This window comes from Plectrocnemia conspersa, unplaced genomic scaffold (genome assembly GCF_051122295.1).
Source record: "Plectrocnemia conspersa isolate PC_06_02 unplaced genomic scaffold, ASM5112229v1 ptg000014l, whole genome shotgun sequence".
NCBI lineage: Eukaryota > Metazoa > Arthropoda > Insecta > Trichoptera > Polycentropodidae > Plectrocnemia > Plectrocnemia conspersa.
In genome coordinates, this window is record NW_028277178.1 from 9,825,834 (window position 1) to 9,851,639 (window position 25,806).

Sequence of the window (25,806 nt, forward strand, 5' to 3'; positions counted from 1 at the left end):
GCATTATATAACACTTCAGGTGACTTATTTATTGTCATGTCAATAGAATTATAGCCAGCTAAGAATCAGTGAGATTTAATACATAAATCAACATCCTTGTTTTTAAATGTACCAGGAAGCTTGAATCATATAATTGTACTCCATATTCCTAACAAAATATACTAAGATATAAACACGGATATGATCCGTACTTAAGTAGAGCTATTTGAGATTTTTTCAGTTTAACTGGAATTCCAAGGCAATGAAGCTATATTTGGGGCACTACAAAAATCATATCGTACAGAATTGACAATACATTTTTAAAGTGAAACGCGCTCCGTTTAACAAAGCCAAGCATCTTCAGATATCTTTCTAAATGTAGTAAATCTGCATTTTTACCTATACTCTGAAACACATCAAGCTCTCGATGACTATATGCTAAAAGCAGAATACTCGGATTTTCAATCGAATATTCGATTCTTCGAATTATTCGCTGGATTTACAATACATATATGAATATTCGAATATTTGATCAAATATTCGTTAATACTATCTCGAATTATTTTTTTTCTAATCTTCGAAATTTGTATACATGAGCAACACATGTAGACGTTTTTTTCTTAATATACCCGAGCAACTAGTGCCGCTCCAAAATCTCTTCACTTTGTTTCGAAATGTCAGACAATGAGACGCTTCTTCTCAACAAAAAAATATTTTTAAATAAAATGTTTATCGGTTGTATCCACTAATGACGAAATTCGCAGAATTCATTTGTTAAACGAAACAAAATGTTGGAAAGGCGCACCCTTTATTATCGTTTAACGCTTATCTCAAAAACAGGTGTGCGTCGCAAATGTTTGTGCTACGTTTTTGTATTTGTTTTCTCGACACGCAAAAATTTTATTTCAGTAAATTTAATAATTCTATCGCGGTTATTTTATTTCTAGATATTTAATTCATATGAAAATTCGCACAAAACATTATCAGCTATTGTATATACAATAAATTCGATAAACTTATGAATTTAAAATGTTCCATATTTTTTTCTAAATTAATTCAATCGCAGCTGTTTTCAATTTTGATAATTTAAAAAGCTAAAATTACTTCCCTGAATAAAAACATTTTCCATGTGACACCCTTACTAATCAGTAAATCTCACAGCATTTTGTTATGCATATTTTATCAAATTCGAAAATTTCAACGATTATGAAAGTAATTAATGACATTTACAGACAATTAATAGATTTTTTGCAGTATTTAGTTAAATTAAAAAAAAACGGTAAAAACAGAGAAAAATTATGAATATATTAAAATAAAATTCGAATATTTCATTCATGTGTTTTACTCATTTCGAATAGTTGAAAAGTAGGAATATTTGAGAACTCTACAGAGGACCTAAATAAGATCTCCGGAACAAGTAAAATACTTTTCGGAACGACGACGGGTGGGTACCATAGCTCACAAATATACGGCGTTCACTTAAATAACTTTAAAAAATGCTAAGTAGTTAAATAAATAAATTGTAAAACACAATTAACGTATAATATTCTTTTTGGGTTAATGTATGCTATCGTTAAAAAATAAATTCAGACATAGTTGCTATAAATCACTGCTTTTTATTTATCCAATATCTTGCAACTAGCAGATTTTTTTAATCGATAAATTGCATTTATTTATAATATTTAGTTTTGAACTTACAATAATTATTCAAGTACATACCTACATATTATTACTTTAAAAACTGTAAATATGAATGTAGCTAGCGTGTAGAATTAGTGTGAGTTATTATTAAGGCAGTAACAGAATGGCATACTTTGCGAATTATATCATAGATTATATAAATCTACTTTAGTAACATAATGAGAAGTAAACAAACGCATTTAGTGTATATTTAGGATACAAAATATATTATTTTTATTATTATTATTATTTAACAACATAATTTAAATTAATAAATTATTCCTTCAGCTCTAATCGATATTTTTATTATAAGGGCTATTTCTTAATTTTGGATTATGTCTGATTATTTTGTTAGACATCTGGTGTTGAATTACACTTCTTAAATTTAAAATTGCATGTTTCGCAAATGGCAAAGATTAAAGAGTCTACTCTAATTTACTTCAGACCAAAGAACCCATCTGACGCGACAAAGAATCGCCTCGAGGTGCACCGGACGCCCCCGTTCGTTGCACACGCGGTCCACAATGGCCGCTCTTTTTATCTTTACATCATCGTTTATACGTATAGATTTTTTATCTCGCGAAGATGATTGCTTTTTTAGTGCGCGGCGGTGCCGTGGGAAATTGCCGCGTACAGGTGTGCGACCGCTTTACGACCACCCGCCTTCCGAAATGCCACCTGACCGCTTCGCACTTGCCCATTGCCAGTGCAGGCATGACAAACTCATATTGCATCGCAGAATACATTAGCTATTTTGCTTTGGGTATAGAAATGCAAATTTAAGCTTAAAAAAATGAGTAGGTCTAACATAAAAAAATACTGTTATAATGAACGAATCCTAATGAAAGAGCCACATGAATTGTAAATCCTCTCTTGCCGAATACACGTGATCATATTACAAATCGTTTAACAAAAGTACTGGAAATAGCTGATCTTGAAAATCAGAGTCTTTGCTGGAGTTTCAGCGAAATATTATCGGCTTTGATCTTGTGATTATGCTGGACTATCCGCTAATGTGCGTTGTACTGAGACTGATGTTAAACTAATATGACCGAAATTCGCAGAATTTGTTTATTGCACGAAAATGTTGGAAAGACCTACCCTTTATTATCGTTTAACGCCTATCTCAAAAATAGGTGTGAATGATAAAATTTATAGTTATTTATTCAACTATTCAAAGTACTCAATCCTTCAACTTGGCCACTTGAGAAATTGATCCTCCGTGGTCAGAGGCTAAAAAAAAATTTGGATGAAATCTTAATGATTTTAGAACTAGACTTTCGCAACTTAGTTGATGCAAACGTCTAATTAAAAACTATTGTGTTGCTTGATACAATATCGAAAACGAAGTCAGTTCAGAAGCTGAACAAGGCGTAAGCTTAATGAATGTGATATGTACAATATTGAGATGCAGTCTTACTGTAGACCACATCACGAATTTGATGAGTATCAATTTACTTGGGAAGCCTTTGCCTGATTGAGATCCTGTATTAATAATTATTATAGAGTAGCAACATATATCAGAGTGAAATATAAAGTCAAAGAGAACGAATCTAATAATGAAGCAACCATATGAACATTAAATTTATTTATTTTATATTTTTAATTTTTTACCCTTTGTTTTAATACTTAAATAAAAAATGTATAGCTTTATTGATATTTATATTAAGTCAGAATTTATAAAATAAAATCATATAATGTGTATCTAATTCACTAAATATAATATCTAGACTTGGGTGCTTTCGTTCCGAGTATAAATTGGTGAGTGGTTGACGAAATGCCAACGTCATGATTTTTAAATACTTTAATTGTATTTTAGTTATACAAAGTTGATACATTGCGAAAAAAAATCATCTGATATTTACATCTTCATTATTAAAAAAATATTTTAAATAAAATTAAAATTTTAAAGATACCTAAAGTTATGAAAAATTAATAAAATTATTTAGAACTTGAATATGCATTAACTTGTATGCTCATTTTAATTTAAGTCAATTTTCTAAGTTTGAAAAATGTGTTATTTATTTTAATATAATATAATATTTTAAAAATGACAATTTACACTCGAAACAAGTTCTGAAACTTTTTCAATTTAAAAAAAAATATTTGCGGGGGACTGCTTCTGGATCGTTTCTACAATATTAATATATTAATAATGAAAAATAAATAGGTAATAAAAAAGACAATATTTAAAGTTTGTTGTGTTTTGGATTAAAGTTTTATAAATATGTTCACCTTGCTCTAATCGTCCAATTCTATGGCAAACCACAAAAAAACCTAATTTAATATAAGCTACTCGACCTTTCTCAGATCGCATATGGTTCGCAGACCCCGTGTTTGACATTCCTGTATTAGGGCCCCGTTCAGGATTAAGTTCTCATTATGTGTTGTCGATCAGACGTATTGATATGGGCTCAAACAGGATGGCATTGCTTAATCAGTGCAGCGAGTCAGATGTTGCGTTCAGAAGTCGTGAAGGATGTTACGGTTGTTGATCTAACGAAATTCCGGTTGTACAGCAGAGTTAACATGTATATGTTGAAAGCGTATCCTAGATTTATATGCCTGATTTAATTTAATAAACAATTAAAAATCATTTATCGTTTCATTATTATTGATGATCAAATTTTTTGTCACTAAATCTGTCATTTTTGAAGGGCAATGTTGCAATAACGTTGAGCTTTAATTTTTATTTTTTTTCAATCAAAATTATAATACAAGATGATATATCGTACCAAGCACAGAGATGTTGGTTTTGGAAGCGCTTAATGTATTTGTTTTAAAAGTTCACGTATTAAACCAAAATAAACATGATCCACTAACTTTGCAATGATCATCTTGACTCGGTTTTAACATAAACTCTATGGTGTTTTAACGTGGGTTTTACAGACATACAGACTATCACCAGTCAATGAAAAATCCCTAGATAAAAACTACTGTGTTAAGGAAGTACAAATTTTACAATAGAAAAAAAAGCATGTTAATGTTAATCTATTGGTTGTAAAATATTCATCCATGGAAAAAAATTCAAGTGTTCATGCATACATTTTCATCGTTCATACAATATTGACCGACCAGCCGCTCTTCGTAATTCATTTGCATATGCAAATATTCTCACTTAAATATAATTTTAGGTAATTATGCTTCTCAGCGATATTTTGTAGCAGACAAGTGTCATTGTAACACATTAAGTCTCTTCAGCTTTACCTTGCTTTAATAACATGCATGGCCCTAGTCTATAGACTATTTAATTGATATATACCTAAGATGTAAATAAAAATAATATTTAACGTAATGACTCTTAAGTTAAATTTTATTATACCATAACAATAAATTATAACATAAAAATAATATGCCTTTATTCAAGTTTGTCGTAATATCATATTATATAAAGGATGTTTCAAAGATAAATTGGTTGTCAAATAAATTCCTGAACAGTGTTTCAAGTCGCACAAAAGATTTATATTCAATGCCTGCTTAATTGCTCATACTCCTTATATTATTATTTATCGTCAACTTTGATCATATAATTTTATTACTATGTATTTATGGCGTCATTTATAAGTTAAAGGAAACGTTTAACGTTTGAAATAAATACAATAAATTTATTATGATCAAATGTAATGTTATCAACCATGCTTTTAATAATTTATTATGTAAATATGTAGACAATGTATATATAATAATTGAATACAAATAATTTTGATGTAAATATTTTAGTAGACAGAATAATAAGAACGCATTGGAGTATATCGTATTTGTTCCAATTTCACCTATTTTGGTTGGCCGAATTTTCACACATTAGCCTCGCTAAAATGACAGGAGACGCAACAATGCGCTTTCATGACCGCAATTAGTTAACAAAGAAAAATCCATGGTGAATGTAGCAGAACGCGTCAGTGAAAGAGGAGTTATTCAGGGGTCAATGTCGAGCTCTAAAATTAATTAGGAATTCCTAATTAAATTTGTAATTTGTAATTTTTTGACTGGCCAACTTTTGCCCCTCCCCCCTTAGAAAAAGCTAAAATGATGTCCCTGAGTTTAAACCGGAAATTTTCCGGTTATCTTGCAAAGAAAATCTAAAAAAAAGTCACGAATCTATCTCGAAATTATTTTTTTAAATATGTTATTCAGTGAAATCTTATCGGAATATATTTTCAACGGTAAAATATTTTTACCAGTAAAAATATAATTTATTGGGCAGATGCTAGAAAAATTATATGACTTACGTAGTAATATATACATTTAAATACTTATCATTATTTATTTACATGCAATGTATAAGTGTTAGTGAATGTGTATTTTTCAGTAAATTTATATTTTTACTAGTGAAGTCCAAATATATTTTCAAAACCTGTTAAAAAAAATTTCAAAACGCAATTTGATAGTTGCTATACGTACATTTACTGTTAAAATAAAAACCTAATAAAAGTTCCAAAATTAATCACAATTTTTAAACTTTTTAAAATACAATTTAACTGATATATGCTAGAAAAATTATATGATTTCAACTTTTCCATACACAGTAATTTATATATATTTACATACTAATCATTATTTATTTACATGCAAGGTATAAATTTTACAATGAGTGTGAATTTTTAGTCCAAATACATTTTCACCAGTAGATATAATTAATTTAAACCAGCAAAAATATAATTTAACTGATACGCGCTAGTGAAATTATATGCTATTCTACAATGTTCATGAAACTCAATTTGACAGTTGCGAAACGTACATTTGATGTTCAAACCCAAACTTAACTTACGTGAACTTGATCTAATGAAAATTCCAAATTTACCTACAATTTAAAATAAATAAATAAATAAATAAATAAATATGAGAATATTGGTCAAAGTGTATTTTAACCGAATTTTGATTTCGCAAAAACAATTATCACTTCTCAGAAGTCAAAAATTCACGTCAAAAGCAATAAAATCGTGTTGGTGCCGTCGCAGTGGGAACGCTCGGTAACGTGCGTTCCCAATGCGATTCTAAACAGGGGCGTCATTAGGGGGGGTGTAGAAAAATGCATGTCATTAAATGAAATACCATGCATTTTAATGAAATAGAAATACTGAAAAAACTTGCATTTACCCCTTCTGGAAAATAACTAAAATGACGACTCTGGTCTCTACATCTGCCCATCTGTCTCTCTGCGACCAAAGGTCACATTTTTATACCGCTGAATTGAGACTCTGGCAAATCGCAGGTGAGGTTGTTGGCGGGCCAATTGCATCGCTTTTCGGACACACCCACGCCTTAAAAATTAAACGTCTGTATGACCGCTCCGGCTCTCGTTAACGAAAAGGCAAAGAAAAAAAAATACTTTTTTGCGCATATTAGTGCGAATTGTATATGACGCATCTTTTTTATACATAAATGTAGCTTTTCTGGTACTTAAAAATGAAAACGAGGGAGTAACGTCTCGGGATGTGCTAATAATTGGTTCATGAAATACTTACAATTATGAATTAAATTATATTGTCCCAAGATCTCTCCATTTTTTCATTTGTTAGAAATGGTTATTATAATGGCCTTTAAGCTAATTTTTAAGGTTGTTGCAATTCTCGCATATTTTACAAAAATCTAATTAGAGAAAACTAAAAAAAATACTGAAAATGCTGATTCAAAAGACTGATTCACTCATTATGTTTGATAATTCAAGAAAGAACAAACCTCACACTATCAGCAAAATACTAATCATGCTTTATAACACTGAAATAGATACCGTCATTAATTCTAAATTTAGAAATGAATTAACATATTTTATATAAACCAACCAGAGAATACTAGGAAATTATTAAAAATTCTGATTCCAAGGTTCGATTGCACTTATTCACACTATCGGCAAAATAATAATCAAGCTTTGTTGCATTGAAACAAACTGTTGAATTACCTTTGATAAATGCCGTCATAAATTATAGAATTAGAAATATGTCGATCGATGATTTCTCATGGAAAACTCATGAAAAAACTAAAGAAAGTGACTTTGGACTTAATTGGGTGAAAGCATTGATAAAGTGAAATACAGACAACTCATTGTCTTTTGATATACCCCCAATGATTTATGTGAATTAAAAAAGACGTTGTTTGTACCACTGCTCACTAACATATGATATGAAACTGCTGGTATGCTCAATTAATAGACAAATTCTTTTCAAAAATGGACCTGACTTAAAGATTAGTGCTTATAGGAACATCTAGTTTTCTACATTGGTATGCATTGCCTCTAAAAATTAAAAATTACCAAGAAGTTTATGTCTGAATTATGTGAGACGCGAGTCGTAAGATCTTACCTAAAGATCTTGCGACAGCAAAATGTTTTTCTTAATGAATGAGCATAGCCTCGGAAAACAGCAAGATTTAGTTTGATTCTTCGTTTTATTTAGTTTATATGAACTTCTAGAGTGACCCGATATAACAGTCGTGACTTTGGACAGCAGCTCTTTCCAAATTCGATCACGACGTACTCTATCGTTGTTTATTACTTCCTCGTTCGCTCTCCGAAGCCGCCAGATCTTATCAGCGGCCGCCATAAAAGGGCACAAACGACGTCACGTTAAATTTCTCGTTAAATTTCCCATCCGTAGATGATCGCCGGAGAGTACTCGAGCGACGGTAAAACTTCGCTAATGTCGAGTCCGTGTGTTTTGCGAAGTGGAGTTCAAAGTCCCACTTGAAGCTTGGTGGGCTTTCAACAGCACCCAGACTCGCATAAATCGTTTTTTGTGTATGAAATTTTCGAGTGGCACTTTCTGAAGTCCGACTCTGAGGGTAGACGTCTCATTAAGAGCACTCATATGACATAATATATAAGATTGACAATTTAAGAATCGTGTTTTGCGAACGCAACTGTAATCATAGCTTAAATTGCGCAATAGAGCAATTCTGCAACAATGCAACACATAACAGTTTTTTCAACGTGCAATTATCATAGCTGTAGGTGGCGAACGGTAGCGAACGACTAAACAGTAATTAGACTCGCTAATTACATGCTACATTAATACAATTTATTAAGTCAAAATTAAGCTAAATATTACCAAAAAATATCTGTTATGATCTTGAAGATATTATTCTCCAAATAAGAAACAGATTTTTGAGAACTTTAAGAAATAAATTAACGATCGCAAAATATATGTATATATCAAAGTTTTTATACAAACATATAATTCAAAATAGTACGCATTTAAACATTATTATACAATTCGGTAAATGTCGATAAAGCAAAAACAGTCAAAAATCTTTAATAGATTAACGAACGACGAGAAAGTTGCCGAAGCGCACATAGTTTGTTTTAGATGGTAATATATTCTCAAAAAAGCGGAGATTGCCTAATGTAGATTGATTGAATTAAGTTCGACGAACGCTGAGATGCGATATTGGAAACTGGAGCGTGAAATGAATCGATTCAAATTTAAAATTGAGAATTGGATAAATATGCTAGAATAACTGGGTGTATATTTTGACAATCCATTAAAATATATTTAACGCTTGAACGAAAATCTCTCTTTGTTCCTTTGCTGCGTTGTTCGTTCGCCTCCTTCGGAAAATGTAATAAAATGTAAGTAAAGTCTCAAATGTACAAAAACATTTCTTCACAAAAGAATTTCGCTCTTTGTCTTCGCTGTAATTCTCCGAAATCATCTCAAGCTTAAATGTAACAAGCCATTAACATTTCTCCCAAATAGTAAACACGGATGCGTTTTTTATTTAAAACTATCGTTCCAAAAATTGAATTCGGTCCACTTGCAATCAATTAACCACTCATGCGTTGCCAAAAAACGGGGCCGTTAATAATAGAAACTAGTTTAAATTGGCTCGCAAGCGATCGCCATTAAGATACATAAGTATTACATATAAACGTTTATCTTATCCATACATTTGCCTGTCAAATATTACTCATACACGACTCGTAATGGTGAATTTATTACTTATAACTATGAGATAATATGTGTGATCAGTGAATTATAATCTTTACCGAACTATAAAAAACAGATTTGGCATATAAGAACCGGTTGAATGTTTGATCATCGAGATGATGATGATTACGGTGATGATGAAAATACTAACTTATTAATATTGATATCCGTTTAGAGTGTGATGCATTTCGGTGATGGTTCGGCTTTCTCTTTTATGACAATGTTTTAATTATTATTTAGCGGATATGCTATTAAATACATTATTTTATAGTTAAATAAATAAATAAATCGATTCCGATTTTATAATTAAATTATTTTATATACTATATTACAAGATTTATAATCGGTCACTCACAGATAAAAATCCCGTCAAAATTTAGAATATATCGTTAAAGTAAAATTACTATCGTAGGATAAAAACCAGTAAATCAAAATAATAGTTAATTTAAAATACAATATAACACAAAAGTCACAATATTTTAATTTATATTTTCATCTAATGCCGACACAAAATACACTAATCTATTCTACTATTTTGATTGATGTTTGAAAATCAGATTATTTAATACTTGTGGCAAGAATTGGAACCAAGTTTAATCTCAGTGAAATAATTAGTATAGCCATATGGCACATTTAACCGTAAGAAGTGATTAAAACGACTACAACGAAAATGTACAGAGGCTAGAAAAAATCTATGTACGACAAGAGATTCTATACAATATTACAATAACGAAAATTGCTATTAATGTTATTAAAAAAATACTGTAATTTTTTATTATGAATTTGTTACATTTATAATACAATATTCTTACTTATTATATGGAACTCAACTGCTATAAAAATAGTACTGTACAGTAATATTTCAAAGACAATCCGCAAAAATAAAACTGTAACGGGTTTCCTAAATGGAATACAAAAACACCTTCGCACATTAAGAAATAAATTAAGTCTTTTTTATTTTCTGTTTATGCTATATATTATATGTATGTTTAGATAAAATTTGTTTTTTGTAAAAATTAGCTATTAATCTAAATAAATTAATAAAATAAATAAATCATGAATCAATTTTTAAAGTGCACCAAAAAAGTAGTTTTTTGTCAGACAATGGTAAAAATATAGTTTTGCTGATTTTATAAATTAAATAAATGATGTCTAAATTACAAAAATATATAATGATACTACAGCTAAAATAAACTATAAATTCAGTCGTATCGTATTTGAAAAAAAATTATAGAAAAAAATATGGTTAACGAACTTAAAATAAAACTTCATAAAAAACGGCGTATTTTTATCATTATTTAAATTTAAAAGAAGTTTTGCAAATAGATGTCTACTAAGGTTAACTAAATTCATTTACTTTCTAACTATAAACAACGGTAGCTAACAGAAGTGATCCATCGGTTTGTAAAATAAAATAAAATAAAGAAGCTCTTGATTATTACCAATCAATATAAATAAAACGAGAAAATAATAATTCATTGAAATAATATTTGAGTTTTTAAACTCTGTATAATTTGTTATAATTTCGAGGTCATTTCAACGATCCTTTAAAAAACAGTATTTTCACAACAATGGAAAAGAGATCACGTGACAAAATAATTGCGTAAATAATTATAAATAGTACACATTCGTCCTGAGACATTAATCAATCATTAGTACTGCTAAAAATGCGCATAATAATATTGCTCCTCTACCCTTTGAAAGCCGATCACTGAAATGGCCATCTGAACCGTTTTTCTTTTAATGAGTAAACACACTTCGTCGGTATGTCTAACAAGCGATGCAATTGAACCGCAAGCATCCTCATCTGCGATACTCAAGAACTATCTCGACCTATAATTGTCCAGTATCATCACTAGAACACATCAAGAAAGTTCTCAGCTGCTCTACGATTTTACAGACAACAATAATACAACTTGGCACGCCATCAAAGACTCTCCGACTTTCAAGACCTGCTATTTTAACTCTACTGTCTAATAGCGACATCTAGATTTTTCGATATATGTGGTAATTTACATGTTTATAAAAATAAACTGATTTTCCGGTGTGAATTTTGGGTGAAAAGTTATCCCCTTTCGGTTTCCAATAAATAACACGCAAGGATTCTCCGGCGCATTGAATAAATGTTTATTTGTTATGAAACGGTCACGGGAAACAATATATCACCAGAACACAAAAATCACCGTATGCCTACAGCATTCCCGTTGCACAATTCAACTTTCACGCAAACGTCACTTTCGATATACATATCTCGTTGTTTTAAGAAGCGAGTGCAACGATTGGCTAGTCTCCAATGAGGACCAGGCAGACAACGGCACACTCTAAGGAGCAGATTCGGCCCGTCCGCGGATAACAAACAGAGCAGAGAGGGATCAACCTCTGTTATACTGTCGCTACCACACCAATCAGAACTCCCAGGATCTTCTACGGATATCATCCCTGCGCCAATTTCTCCGCCACTACCGGAGAAAGACATTTAGCCCATCATAGTCTGTCACAATATAATTATAATCTAATAAAATTCTCACTAATTTCCACCTACGTTTTACTAGCTGCGAAATCACACCCCTAAATAGTTAGAATTAAAATTAGAATTATATAATATTCAATAACTCTTATCTCCCAGACACGATAGACATTAAAAAACTAGATATCATGTGCGATTCGAAAGTCTTTCAAGTATTAGTCATCGACTTACACCTTTGATAAATCGTGCAGGTTTTTATTTATCCAAACAGCACATTTTTTTTAATGGTATACTAAGCAGGTATTTAATTAAAGAAAATGTCAAGATTTTTTCAGATGCGCAGCAAAAAATCTCAAAAACAGACCGCAAGCGTACAAAATTGTGCAACATTCAACCTTTGGATCACGTTTTTAAAGGCCTATGCTGAAGTGAGCATCGTTGCATGGTTAAGACAATTTGACCAAGTCATAATGTCGGTAAAATAATGCATGAGGGTAACACATTAACTAACAATATGTCTCTCTGTCATTTGCGTTAAGAGCAATAAAAGAAAAGATTTAAGAAGACCGCGTATTCGTTGCAATTGTGACGAATATAATCCGGTCCATAACGGTAAGAGACTTTTCGGGGCTCGCCTCTATCGTCAATCAACCAACCCTCACTATAATTTATAAACTAAAATAACTAAGCATGCAACCACTGCTCATAGGAATGCAACTTATATTTCATTCCGTTACTGTTCGATACGAATCAACCGCATAAACGTATCCCATTGTTTATAATTAAACATCACGTTCTGGTGCCCTCGCAAGCGGCACGAAAGGCAAAATTCTCTTTGAAAAACCGTCACGAAAACGATACACATACACACAGCCTGTCACTTGTTCTCGCTGTTTCGGTCACGCTCAATCACCGTCTAATTATTGTGTGACTGGATCGATTTTCGGTCGTTGTTTGTTCAATGACAACAACGAACACTTATGCGTGTGTTTTGTTACACTTTGGGTCAAGGTTCGCTGCTTGGCAATGCATTATAATTCCTCCACCGTTAGGAGAAACGCACGTTTCCGTGAAACCGAGTACTTCCATTAAATCATACGATACGTGCATTATTGGTGTCACACGTGACACTCGTCTTATTTTCTAATCCAAACGCAGCATATGGTCACAAACAATGTTCACGTTTAAATGTTAAGGTTATCGATCGCGGTGTTTTAGTTAATTCAAGCACCAACTGACAAGCTGACAAGTAACTTTTGGGGCCGGCATTGTTATCAATCTGAGAATAGACAATTAGTGTTAAAGTTATGTTTCTGAAAGCATGACTGATTCATACACAACAAACATGTTTATGATGTACGATGCTAAGAGATTTTTATTGAAAGTTGATCTTGAATCACTGATACATTAGGATAAAACTTATTCTATAACAAAAAATTGTATGACGCCCACTAGAAATGTGTCACGGGTGATAAAATAAGTCCCATAATACTCAGACAACAAAGATTTGGAAATCAATAGTAATGGGTAAATATAGCACAAGGTTTTTGAAAATAAATTAAATTGTACGTTCTGATTTTGAAAGTGAAGCATCAAACATATGTCATAGAGAAAATATAGTTGTGCTTAGAAAACCATTTATTGTATTATATTATTAAAGCAATTTGTCTCTCACTAAGATTAATGATCATACTATACTTACTTTTCTGTGAAAGTATAGATGAAAGTAAGAGACTTTCATTATTTTCTTAAATTGAACTTAATTCAAATTTCATTGTGTATGTTTTTAACTATATATGAATTTCATCAGACAATAGGTGATAAATGAACATTAATGCGTTGGACGTTTCGCGTTTTTTATTCCTCTCGTTTCTTTCACCTTTCCGGGACGTAACTAACGCCCGTTTTACGTAAGGCCTTTCACCTAAAGAATCTATTGTGTACACTCAGATCCATAACCACTACCAGCTGGAGTGAAAAAAATATATAAAACGTCTCTAAAAGTTTGAGGCCGAGTCGGTCGTGACTGGAGACTTTGCCACGAAAACGAATCGATTTGATCTCGCTGTTCGTTCCAGTTCTTTGAAAAATCTTGGCAAATTTGCATGTTTGCAACCGAGAATATCGACTCTGTAGGTCAGTGTTTACTCGGTTCGAGACTAATAATAGTTATTCGTTGAGAAGATCGGTAATTAGATTTGAAGCGTTGCACTTTGAGTTTCGTTACACGCACCCGTGAACGCTTTGAATTTCACGTAATCGATTACTTCCACTTGGAGGTTGCTTGGATACGTTTTTGAGAGCAAATCCGTGAGAGCAAGTATTGGGTCACACGAGTTCATGCTTGTATTTACATTTGTGGTTTACGTTGTCGGTAGTATCAATATCAGTAGATCAAATATAAGCAGACGTTTATCCAATGAAACTATATATCGTGTATAGAGGAAAGCGGGTACTGTATGAATTATTATTACAAATCTATATTTAAATTTTAATTTTTGGTTCATTTGGGTACCTGTCATGAACAAACTTGTTCGGTCCATTTACGGCGGTTTTCGGTGTGTTAGTTTGCTTAAAGAACATCACCGATAAAACGCATCCGGGTCTTATTTTCCTATGTATACTTTGAATATTGAAATGGCAGAGGTTGATATAAAATTACGAAATAGATTTTGAATATGTTAACTGCATTTTAGTGTTTAAATCCTTGAGTGTCTTCTTATGCTGTGCGCACTTTAAATCGTCCGCATCATTGAGTGTGAGTGGTACAATAGTTTGCCACGGTAAAAAGTGCTACAATGATAATTTGCGTTTAAAATAGATGATAATGAATCGCATACATCATTCACGGACAATACCCACGTCATCCGACGCTTTTCAAGATAAACGAGTGGGCCAAACAATTGTAACACACTGACAGCAATTTTAAACAGGGCGAAAGATAAATTCATATACATAATTCAACCTTCACCGAATGAATTTTGTTTGTTCTGTTTGAATACGCGGAAAGTGAATGCATTTAATTTAAACAAGATAAATATTCATAAACAACGTATCAAGATATATTTTTTGAATATACAGATACAGAAACATTTTTTAATTGTAACCTTTATACTATCATTTTGAGGGTATACCAATAAAAAAATATGTTTTAATAATTCCAAATTTAAATGGCAAACAAGGTTTTTTTTTATCTTTATATGTATAGTATTTAACACATGAAGAGTATTTTATGTAGAAATCACACAATAAATGTGAGCCATAGTTCATATTCTATTGTGGCGACCATTCGTCATAAGACCATGTTTTTCGGAACCATTTTAAAAGCATATTTATTAGAGATAAAAAAGCTTATTAAGACCTTTATAATAAAAAAGTTTTTAGTACTTCTAGGAACGCCTTTTCCTTCTCCAGTCGCTAGGAATAGCAACATTTGAGAGCCAATCTAGACAGTTATTCTTGGGACGTCAATCAGGTCAAATAGACAACATACTTTTTATTTGCTTGACACAGCAAACCATCGAAGACTCCATTTTAGTTAAAGCATCTCATATATGTTATTTTTTCAATATTAAATATGACTAAGTGCGTTTCTAAAACTACAATATAACTATGATATCATTTTGTATTGACTCGTGTATTTTTCTTACAACAATTAATTGTTACTAAATTATATATAATTGTATAAATCGATTAAATCATACTATATACATAAATAAAATGTGATCATATATGTATATATTTTACGTTTAACAGAAATGTCTTCTAGATATATGCCACTTAGTAGTAAAATTAAAATATGAACCCGAGTTCTTTAAATATTTACATTAGAGAATGTTTCGAAATTTTTAGGCAAAAGTACTGAAATAAACTAAAATTTTTGAAGAGAAACTCACAATATGCAAATAAAGATAAAACTTATATTTAAATTTGTACTGTAGTAATTAACCTTACTTAAATGTAGCAATATAAAATCACTATATATGCAGGGACGGCATTACAGGGGAGCAAAAGCTGGCCAGTCAGTGGTCGTTTTTTAATTAATTAGATTTAATTTAAATTCAGAGGTTTATAGATTCATCTCATTGATTGATGTGCATTTTTCTAATCAAATTCACAGGAAGAGTAATACCCTTACCTATCGACGTCAAAAGCAATAAAATCGAGCTTTCGCGTCGTAGTGAAAAGATTCGGTTATCTAACGTTCATATTAAGACTATTTATAACAATATTACAATAAGTGAAAATCGAATAAAGAATATCTAAACCGAATTTTAACCAATAGGAGAGCGCAAAAAACAATTATCACTTCACAAAAGTCAAAAATCCACGCCAAAAGCAATAAATTCGATTTGAATACACTTTGACTAATACTCTCATATAAGAAGTCCGTAATAATATCGGTAAGGATAGCTGTCATATTTTTAAAACAGTGTAATATCGAAATGCAGACAACTTATGAATTGAAATAGTTTGTATTTTGGACTTGACCTTATGAAAGTTTAAAACCATAATTAGTCTTAGAACTTTTAATTGGTCAAGTTTGGTTTGATAAATTCATGTAGGTTAGGTTTGGGTTTGAACAGCAAATGTACGTATCGCAACTGTCAAATTGAGTTTCATGGACATTTTAGAGCAGCATATAATTTCACTAGCACGTATCAGTTAAATTATATTTTCGCTGATAGAAATATAAATCTACCGATGAAAGTGTATTTGAACTGAAAAATATACATTTACTGTAAAATAATATAATAATAAGTAATATTTTGATTTCATTAAAATTTAATTCAATTAATGTCATGCATTTAATTCAATTATTGTCATGCATTTTTTTAGCCAAATTCAAAGGAGGGGGAATGCCCCCTTCCCCACATACACACACTAAATGACGCCTCTGTATATATGTTTAATGCATATATACTAAATATTGGTATTTCATAAATTCACATACATATTTTTTTATAAATTTATTTAATGAATTTGTTTCTACAACAAAATAATAAATCTTCATATCTAGGATTTATATATGAATTAACCGACATTACAATAATAAGCAATTGCTAAGAATTAGAATCCACTATCATATAAATAATTTATTTTCAAGAAAGTCTAGTGCTATATATTGTAAATATATTATCAAAATTAGCTGCTAAATTATTTTTTATAAAAGCATTTTTAAACTTATTCTTACACTTAATGTTTTATACATTAATTACATTGATATAAATTTAAGTCGTAAGGGTTTTTAATATGTATGGATTTCAAAGTGCTAAGAGTAACATTTTCGCGCAAATAACTTAAATCAAAATACAGTTTTTAAGAAATGAATCTACTCAAGAAGGATTTATCACGTTTTCAAATAAATGAATGCTGTATCTTCGACCATCGCTGGGAGACCCGAAAAGCACCCCTTCACGAAAAATCATAATAAAAAGTATAGAGGTCGAAAACCTTATATAATAAAAATTAAAAGCAAAATAAAATAGTTATAAATCGTTAATATGAAATTAAACAGGTTTTGGGAACACGATAACTGGCGTAGTTTCAATCGTATTGCTATAAAACTGTATTTAAAAATAGTCTCAACTAAGTTCGTTAGCCAACCAAATGCGATATTTTATTTTAAAATGGCGACTATTTGAAAACTTAATAAAATCGTCACTTTATTTAAAATATCTTAGAGATAAAAGTAAGGATCGCAACATAATCCATAATAAATAATAAAATTGACATATAAATAATAGATTTTAAAACATTTTTATATGCAATGTTAACGACTAATTTTATATTTTTAAGCTTACATACAATTCCATGTTTCTATAAACAATAAAAGGATTAGACATTATATATGGAAAATTTGTAATAATGCGATTGTGAAAAATAGTTATTAAAATAGGTATAGTGACTAAATTTTCTAGAAGTTAATTAAGGACAAACATGAAATTGTTTTATAATAGTAAAAAACTTAGATAATTGATGTTCGCATGCTAGTCAAATTTAACATTTTCTTGATGTCAATGCATAGCTCTAATTAATTTGAACCAAGCTTGACGCTATAAAAATGAGTAAAATATAACCTTTTGAAGTACTGTAGTATCTAATATATCCTGAGACATATTTTAGATGACTTTAAACTCAAAATACAATTCAAACTAATACAAAAAGCATGTTTTTTGCCTTACCTTAAAATAATAAAGATCACATTAATATTCGCTGGAAAATAATTTATATTAGAACTTTTGTTTTGCTCTATTGACTCAAATTGTTGACCCAGGTATCGAACCAGAATGTTATGACTCATAATTAATCACTCTGCCGTTTAACCACCGTTGACTTGCGTGACTCAAACGAGCGTAATATAAACAAATTATAATCATAATGACGTTATTACCTCTCGCAAACTATATAAAGGTATTGGATTCGTCGATATTTTGATACCATAAAATTTCGGTGAAAATATACGTAATGATGATGATGTTTTAATAGACTTTACAGTGCTAATGTATATCATAAAATTTTAGATCTGGGATTTAGCAAGAACTACTCGACATATTTTTCATGTAGAAATATAACCATATTTGGAAGATGGTGTTTAAAAATGAATTGAATCATCTCGTACGAATTTTACGCGTATAACGAGAGATATCAAGTGGAAAGTCGGACGCCCACCACGCGACGCCCATGCAACACGACGAAAATCGTTTAACGTCACAACAACCGTTATGCAAACAGTGTGACGTCTGGTTAACTTTTTTACTGTTAGCAAGGCACAAATACACACACATTCGTAAAAAGAGGACGCCATACTTTAGCCTCACAGAAGCGGAGCTTCGTAACACATTCGAAACTAACTTTACAGTTAGACGATCTTAGTTGCGAGAGTACTTCTCGGTAAAAGTCGCAAACAATCGACAATGATAAACTGGATTGAGATGTGGACGATCAAAGAATATCTGTTCAGGTGATGATATCATGGACCACAGTGTGCTACTAATAATTGTGTGGGATAATGCTAAAAAATGCATTTGACAGTGGGCGTTTGATCTATATGTTGAAGTTAATTATGAGTCGTTAGTTTTTTTACTATATCGTTCCACGAAACTTTATTTGAGCATGATTAACACTTTTTTTTAGCATTATTATTTTTATATGAATCATTACAGTATAAGAAATATTTTAATAATTGTATGTCTTGAATTACGATATAAATGTGTTAATGTAATATTGATTACACACTTTTTGCTATAAAATTAGGTTATCCTTTAACTAATATTTTAAATATAAATATATATACGTATTTGTATTACTTTTACATTTTTTTGATTAAATGCTATATCAATAATATAGCTTTTATAATCCAGTGGCAATAAAATAATAAATTAGATGTGCATATTTAGTAAGACCCTCAATAGTGAATAAAAAAAGAAAAGCAAAAAAATTCAAGCATTTTTTTATTACATTGTTATGTGCCATTAGACAATTTGAGTTTCAAATATATTTAATATGTGACAACTTGTACTGATCAAGTATTACAAAATTTACACTACTTTGAACAAGGGATTGGTTAAAGTAATATTGGAAAGAGATATGTTTATCAATTTAAATAAATGTAACTGAGTTTTTAAATATGTTTTTATGATAAATATCAAACGTTAAATTGTTTGTAATAATATTTATATATTTTTTGATAAATTATACGTCAGCTTAGGTAAATATTATAATTTATATATAAATAAAAACCTCATGAAATAGATCACTACAGCGCTCTTGTTGATCTAACACTCTTATATAGACGCGAAAGAATAAGTATCCGGTTCAAAGAAGGTTTGGTATCTAGAGATTGACTTCATATTAGTTTTTTTAATTTTACGGATAACGTCACTTTATCCCTATGTATGAATAGTGCTATTTTGAAAAAAAATGGCAAATCTACAATTCCCATTTTTCAAAAATTTACTGATTTTTCGAGAACTTTCATAAAGCTTTTTTTTATTTAAAATTAAATTTGTACGATTATTTTTAAATGTATTTTTCAACCGCCGTATTTTTATTATAACACTGCATAAAAAATATGGGTCCGTGCCAGATGTTTGAAAATATGCCTACTTTCTTAAAAGTTTTTAATAGATCTAAGAAATATTTGAATGACAAAAAATTGTTTACGATTTTTTGAATTACTCTACTTTGTCTTACATTTGCTTTAGTAATCTAATAACTACATTAATAATTAGATAAGAAACTTCTCCGCGTGGGAATCTGCAGCTTGCAATAATGGATGGGAGCTTTTCACAGAGCTACGATATAAAATTTGCCTGTCAGTGAAGTTAAATCTATTTTTATATTTTTTTTGCTCGAAACATGAAACATAATATTGAAAATTTTATATACGATTCGGATATAAATACGCAAACCCAAAATTCTTTCATTATTTATTGTCCGTTATTGTCCTAAGACTATTTGTGTCTATTATAACAAATCGTCATCCTATTGAATTTTGCTCCCTCCAACGATTATTCAGTTCTTTGTTCATTAATAATATAAAGATAGCTACAATACCATACTGTATTAATATAATCACATACTATATATTATCATGTTTATTTTATTTATTAAAATTTCTCAAGTATTTTCGAATACATCGAGCGGTCCAAATGTTAATTCGCATTTCTCGAGAATGAAAGACATCGAGATACCATAATACACCAATGAAAATGTTTCAATTTTTCAAGTTAAAAAATCGTTAATTTTTCATAGCATGTAACTAATAATCCATATATTTTTATGGATCCCTTTTTTTTATTTTTTTTTAAGAAAAAATCACACAAGACTGCTGTGAAATACTTGGAATGTTTGCAATAAGTGTAAGCAAAGTATCAAGATGAAAATTATGTGAAATCATTACTTTTCATAGCTTCTTTAACACAGCGTAAATTTTCATATCGAAAAAAGGCTTATTAAAAAAACAAATAAAATTTACCTTGTATCAACGATACGTAGATTATATTTAGATAAAGATATACGATTAAAAATAAATATTGCTTACTCCTGTCATAAAAATAAACAATACTAATTTAATCAATTAGTTCGGCTACTTTCAAGTCATCTTTATTATAAATTAATTTTATAATTTAATCCTAGTGTTTTTCCCACAATCTTAAGTACACATAAAGTAATAAAAACGTTAATTTATTTTCGAATCATTATTCAACGGCGTTTCTTTGTTACTGCGAATTTATTATAGCAATTTCCTGTCCAATGAATATCTTGACGTGTCTTTCTTCAGTCGTTACTATTTCATATAATAATAAGTCTTAACGAACGTTGCTTTTATTTATTTTTTTCGACCTTACTGAATGGCGAAATATCAACGTGAACAATTGAAACTGGGATAATTTCGACACAAGACCACTGAAGAGAAACCCGCAAGACAGCCTTAATAACGTTGTTTATAACGAACATATTGAACCGTGAAATTTCAGTCGTGAATGTCACGGGCGACGATCGGAAAATAAAGAAAGCGTGACGTGAATAATTAACTATTTTTACGTTGCGAAAAAAATAATTACCCATTTTTAACCGTCGGTTTGTGAACCGCGAGTTAAACTTTGCGATGAGTGATTCCGAAAACGAAAGTGTATGGTAAACTGACCGCGATTGAAATTCACACAAAAATTACGCACCACTATGATAATCGGTTATCTAACATAAGTTTTACACAACTTGAATAGATAATCAACTTTTACGCCCACGGTGAAAGAAATCGAAGCTTTTTCCGATTTAAATGGCAAATATGCTTATAAAAAACGTGAAAGTCAGGTTTATGTATATTTATTTTAATTGCGTGATATAATATTCAAGCGAAAATTCGCACCATGAACAATACGAAGTATATTATTGTATTTTTATTGTGTGATGTAGTAAATATTACGGTTTACTATCATGTATTATATATATAAAATAATATTTTAGTCAGTAACAGTGTAGTTCATTTAATAATATATTATACATTAGTATATGACCTTAAGAACGTATGATATAACGAAATAAATGCATTTAGAAAACATGGTATATTTATATAATATTCTTTGAAAGTATTACTATAGTGTTTATGTTTTATATATATACTATGTATTTATAGATATATAATATAATATATCAATTTTTTTTTTAATTTCAGATTAGCGGATCACAGTCCTATATACACTACGAAAATGGAAACTTGGTTGGTAGATGTCAAGAGGGTGAGAATACCAAGACCGAAATTCAGCTCCAGATATCCCTCTGAACCTCCCAAGGATTACTTTGACGACAGTGATGACATGAAAACCAAGAAAATAACGGCGGCCGTCGAAAAAGAAATCCTCAAAGCGACCGAGGAGATGCGAAAAATATTCGACGAAAAATTGTGATATACATACATAATGTAGCTAAAATGTAATTATATTAGTTAATTTTTCGCTCATTTAGATATTAGTACAAATTATCAACTTATGCACATTTAACTGTATCAAATGACAAAACTATTTAGTTTTAATTTTATTTACATACATATTATTATTTTATTTTAAGTATTTTTATATAATATACATATTTTTTTGTATTACGTACATATATGAAATATATAATTTAACTTGTCATATTTGTGTGTTATTATAACATTCTCTAAAAATATGTATAAATATATGGAATAAGTTTAGAAAGTGTGTTTGTAGAACACGATTGATATGGTTGTTCATTGCAATGTCCATGGCCGAAATATTAAAATTGCAAATATATCGAGAAATGCACTTAAATAACAGTAAGTACAACAGTAGTTACAAATAAACATTTTAACATACTGTTAAAATTAAAATGAACAACATATATCGTCTAATTGTACCTATTAACCTAATGCCTTTTTGAATATTTATCTTTAGTAATAAAAAAGAGTTTATTTATAGTTTAATATATTTTATAGCAGTTATAATAGAATTACAGCTAAGCCATAAAATTTAAACATTATACAATTTCATATTTTATTATTTATTATCATTAAATAAAATTATAAGCATCATTGCTTTCTGTTAGTAGTAATATATAATATTAAAAAATATTTAAGAATATTAGTATTATTTATTATTCAATTATCAAATTAATAAATAATGTATTGTGAGTGAAGAAAGCGCAGTAATGCCAGTAGTTACTATTGTACTCATATAATTATATTAACTGCATAATTGATTCATGAATTGTGAAAAGAAAATGTAGTCAATAATTGATAATTGTTTAATGTATTTTCAATCACATATTAAACTCTAATGACCAAACATTAAAACATGATGTTAGATATTCGGCTATATCTAATTATCACCGTAATGTTTTGCTACAAAGGTAAAATAAATCGATTGTATAATAATATAGAATTGTATCAACTAATTTCATTTACATTTTTTTTATTACACCGATTTTGTCTATTTAGCATTTTATTTTGACAAAGTATTGGATTAAGTTTAATAACAAATATTTTGCCATTTCTCACTATTAAGAAGAGTGATTAATAAAAATCATGGTAGTGATATCAAAACAATGGTTCTTTTTATAGGTCAAAAATTTACTTAGGCTAAAAAATAGATTTTAATATTTACTTAAAAAATAAATATTATATAAAAACATTGCGAATATTTTTTTTTTTTTGATAACTAATACAGTTTTTGATATATATGACAACAAAGTCATGAAGGGTTTTAAAATATTAACGACCAATTAAATTTATAAGTCTGATCTATATTTTAATATAAAATATGATTTTATAATAAAAATTCATATTTACGCCGTATATTAAAATGGCAGTGCATGTATATTTTTTATTTTGTAAACTTTTTAAATTTATATTCTTATCGAATTTTACTATGCTAATAATAAATAAGCGTTAGAAAAAATCTATTATTTATACAGGCGGGACCGATAAACCCTAAAAAAACTAAAATGTTTCATATGGTTATCACAAGAAAAAAATATTGGATTTTCGGTTCGCCGACACAATTTTAGCCACTTAAAACATACACTTTACTTATTTACAACACGAATAAAACACGCCACTGTAGACATATTTATAATTACAGAGAACATTATTCGGGGGCACAGACCCTTGGCAACGCGAGGTGCATTTTAGTATCGTTGCTTTCAGAAAAACTGGATGCCGTATAAACCTGGCTGGCTCTTTAAGGAGAGCTTGCGATTTTTTCAAGAGGTTTTTAATTACCTGATAAACCAAGGGCTATAGAAACTTCAGTGGGAAGCAAAAAAAATGCTATGATTGACGACTCAAACTCGAATGCCCGGCATGGCCTAAAACTCCAAATATCTCTGGCACTTTAAGAAGAAAAAGGGCTCTTGTTTCAAGGTTTTAAAAACGTTGAAAAGCAGTTAAAATTCAGTTCTAAGAAACGTTGTTATATTGTTAGACGAACGGGTGTTTTTTCTAAAAAAGGTTTGTACATAAAATCTATTAACTTATTTTTATTTTAAAATTGCTTTGCATCTAATGCCAAATATAGAAAATATATTTACAGCATGTTGTATCAGATAAAGCTATATCGATTAAACCTTATTTTTCCTAATACAGAAACCTAATTTATGTAAATTTAATCAAAAAAATTAAATATATAAACTTTCTAGATACATTTCTTTATGGTTAAGTTTAACATAACGTTTTGAATGACTGTTCACGATTGTTGTCAATAAAATTACTTGTTGCCGTTTTTATGTAAAATGGCGTACTTGAATAATGAGCAAAGGAATATACTTTTTAATAAAGAACTCTATTTCATATTTATTCCACAAGGGGTATTGTGTTCTATATTTAATTTATCTAATTTACAGTTAGACTATTTTTTTATCTTTTGGCTCATGTGCATTGTGATATCGATAAAATATTTAGGTATCATTTTTGGTATGAGTTTAAACTGAAACACAAAACGGCATAGGCCACAGAAAATATCAATTTGCGATTTGACGAAAGTACTGTTAGTCGAAGAATTTTTTTCAATAGCAGATCATGATAGTTTTACGCACTTATTATTTAATATATCCTACATTTACAGAACTACTATTTTGTTAATGATTAAACAATGAATGAATCCGTTGTATTTTAAAATGTTTTAAGTCATTAGAGGTTTTCCTAATATCACTCTGATTATTATTATAGATGATGCAAAATTCCCAATCGTAATTTATTTAAATTTTTAATAGTAATAAGTGAAGTATGACTATAACTCCAAGTATGTTTTATTGTTAATTTTCTATTCATAATTTGAAATATTGTCGTATAATACGATTATGTTCTATTAATCTCGCCTGATTTCATAAACAATTAATGAATAATTCCCCAAAATACCACCATACTGTCACTACTTTAGATCTTATTTACTGTCTAATAATTGTCCTGATATCTTCTGGGTATCATACAGAATCTATATAGCATTGCCAGCAATTTATTCTTTTTCAAAATGGTTTCTATAAACCAACAAAGAAAATGCTCTAAAACATTGCTGTAGTTTCCTTTCGGTCAATTTGTGTGGTAGCCATTTGCTCATTTTTTCATGCTTTTTAAGGCATCCAGATATCGTGAAACGATTGCAGGAGGAAGATCTAAGTCTGCTGCAAATGTTTGAATAGCTTTAATAGCGTTTCCATTTTTTTTAAATCAACAGTAATTCACTCAGCTCATTTACAAGCTAACGCCTTACAGTTCTGTGACTAACAGTACCCTCACCA

At 29.8% G+C, this 25,806-nt stretch overlaps 1 protein-coding gene across 1 annotated transcript in view; it reads left to right on the forward strand.

Moving 5' to 3' along the window:
* Positions 1 to 22,688, forward strand: part of LOC148226177 (uncharacterized) — a 36,092-nt gene extending 13,404 nt beyond the window's left edge. Inside the window, exon 2 of the mRNA XM_088204208.1 lies at positions 22,229 to 22,688. Coding sequence (XP_088060334.1) covers positions 22,263 to 22,460 — 198 coding nt within the window. The 5' untranslated portion in view covers positions 22,229 to 22,262 and the 3' untranslated portion in view covers positions 22,461 to 22,688. The remainder of the gene's footprint in view (positions 1 to 22,228) is intronic.
* The last annotated feature ends 3,118 nt before the right edge of the window (positions 22,689 to 25,806 follow it).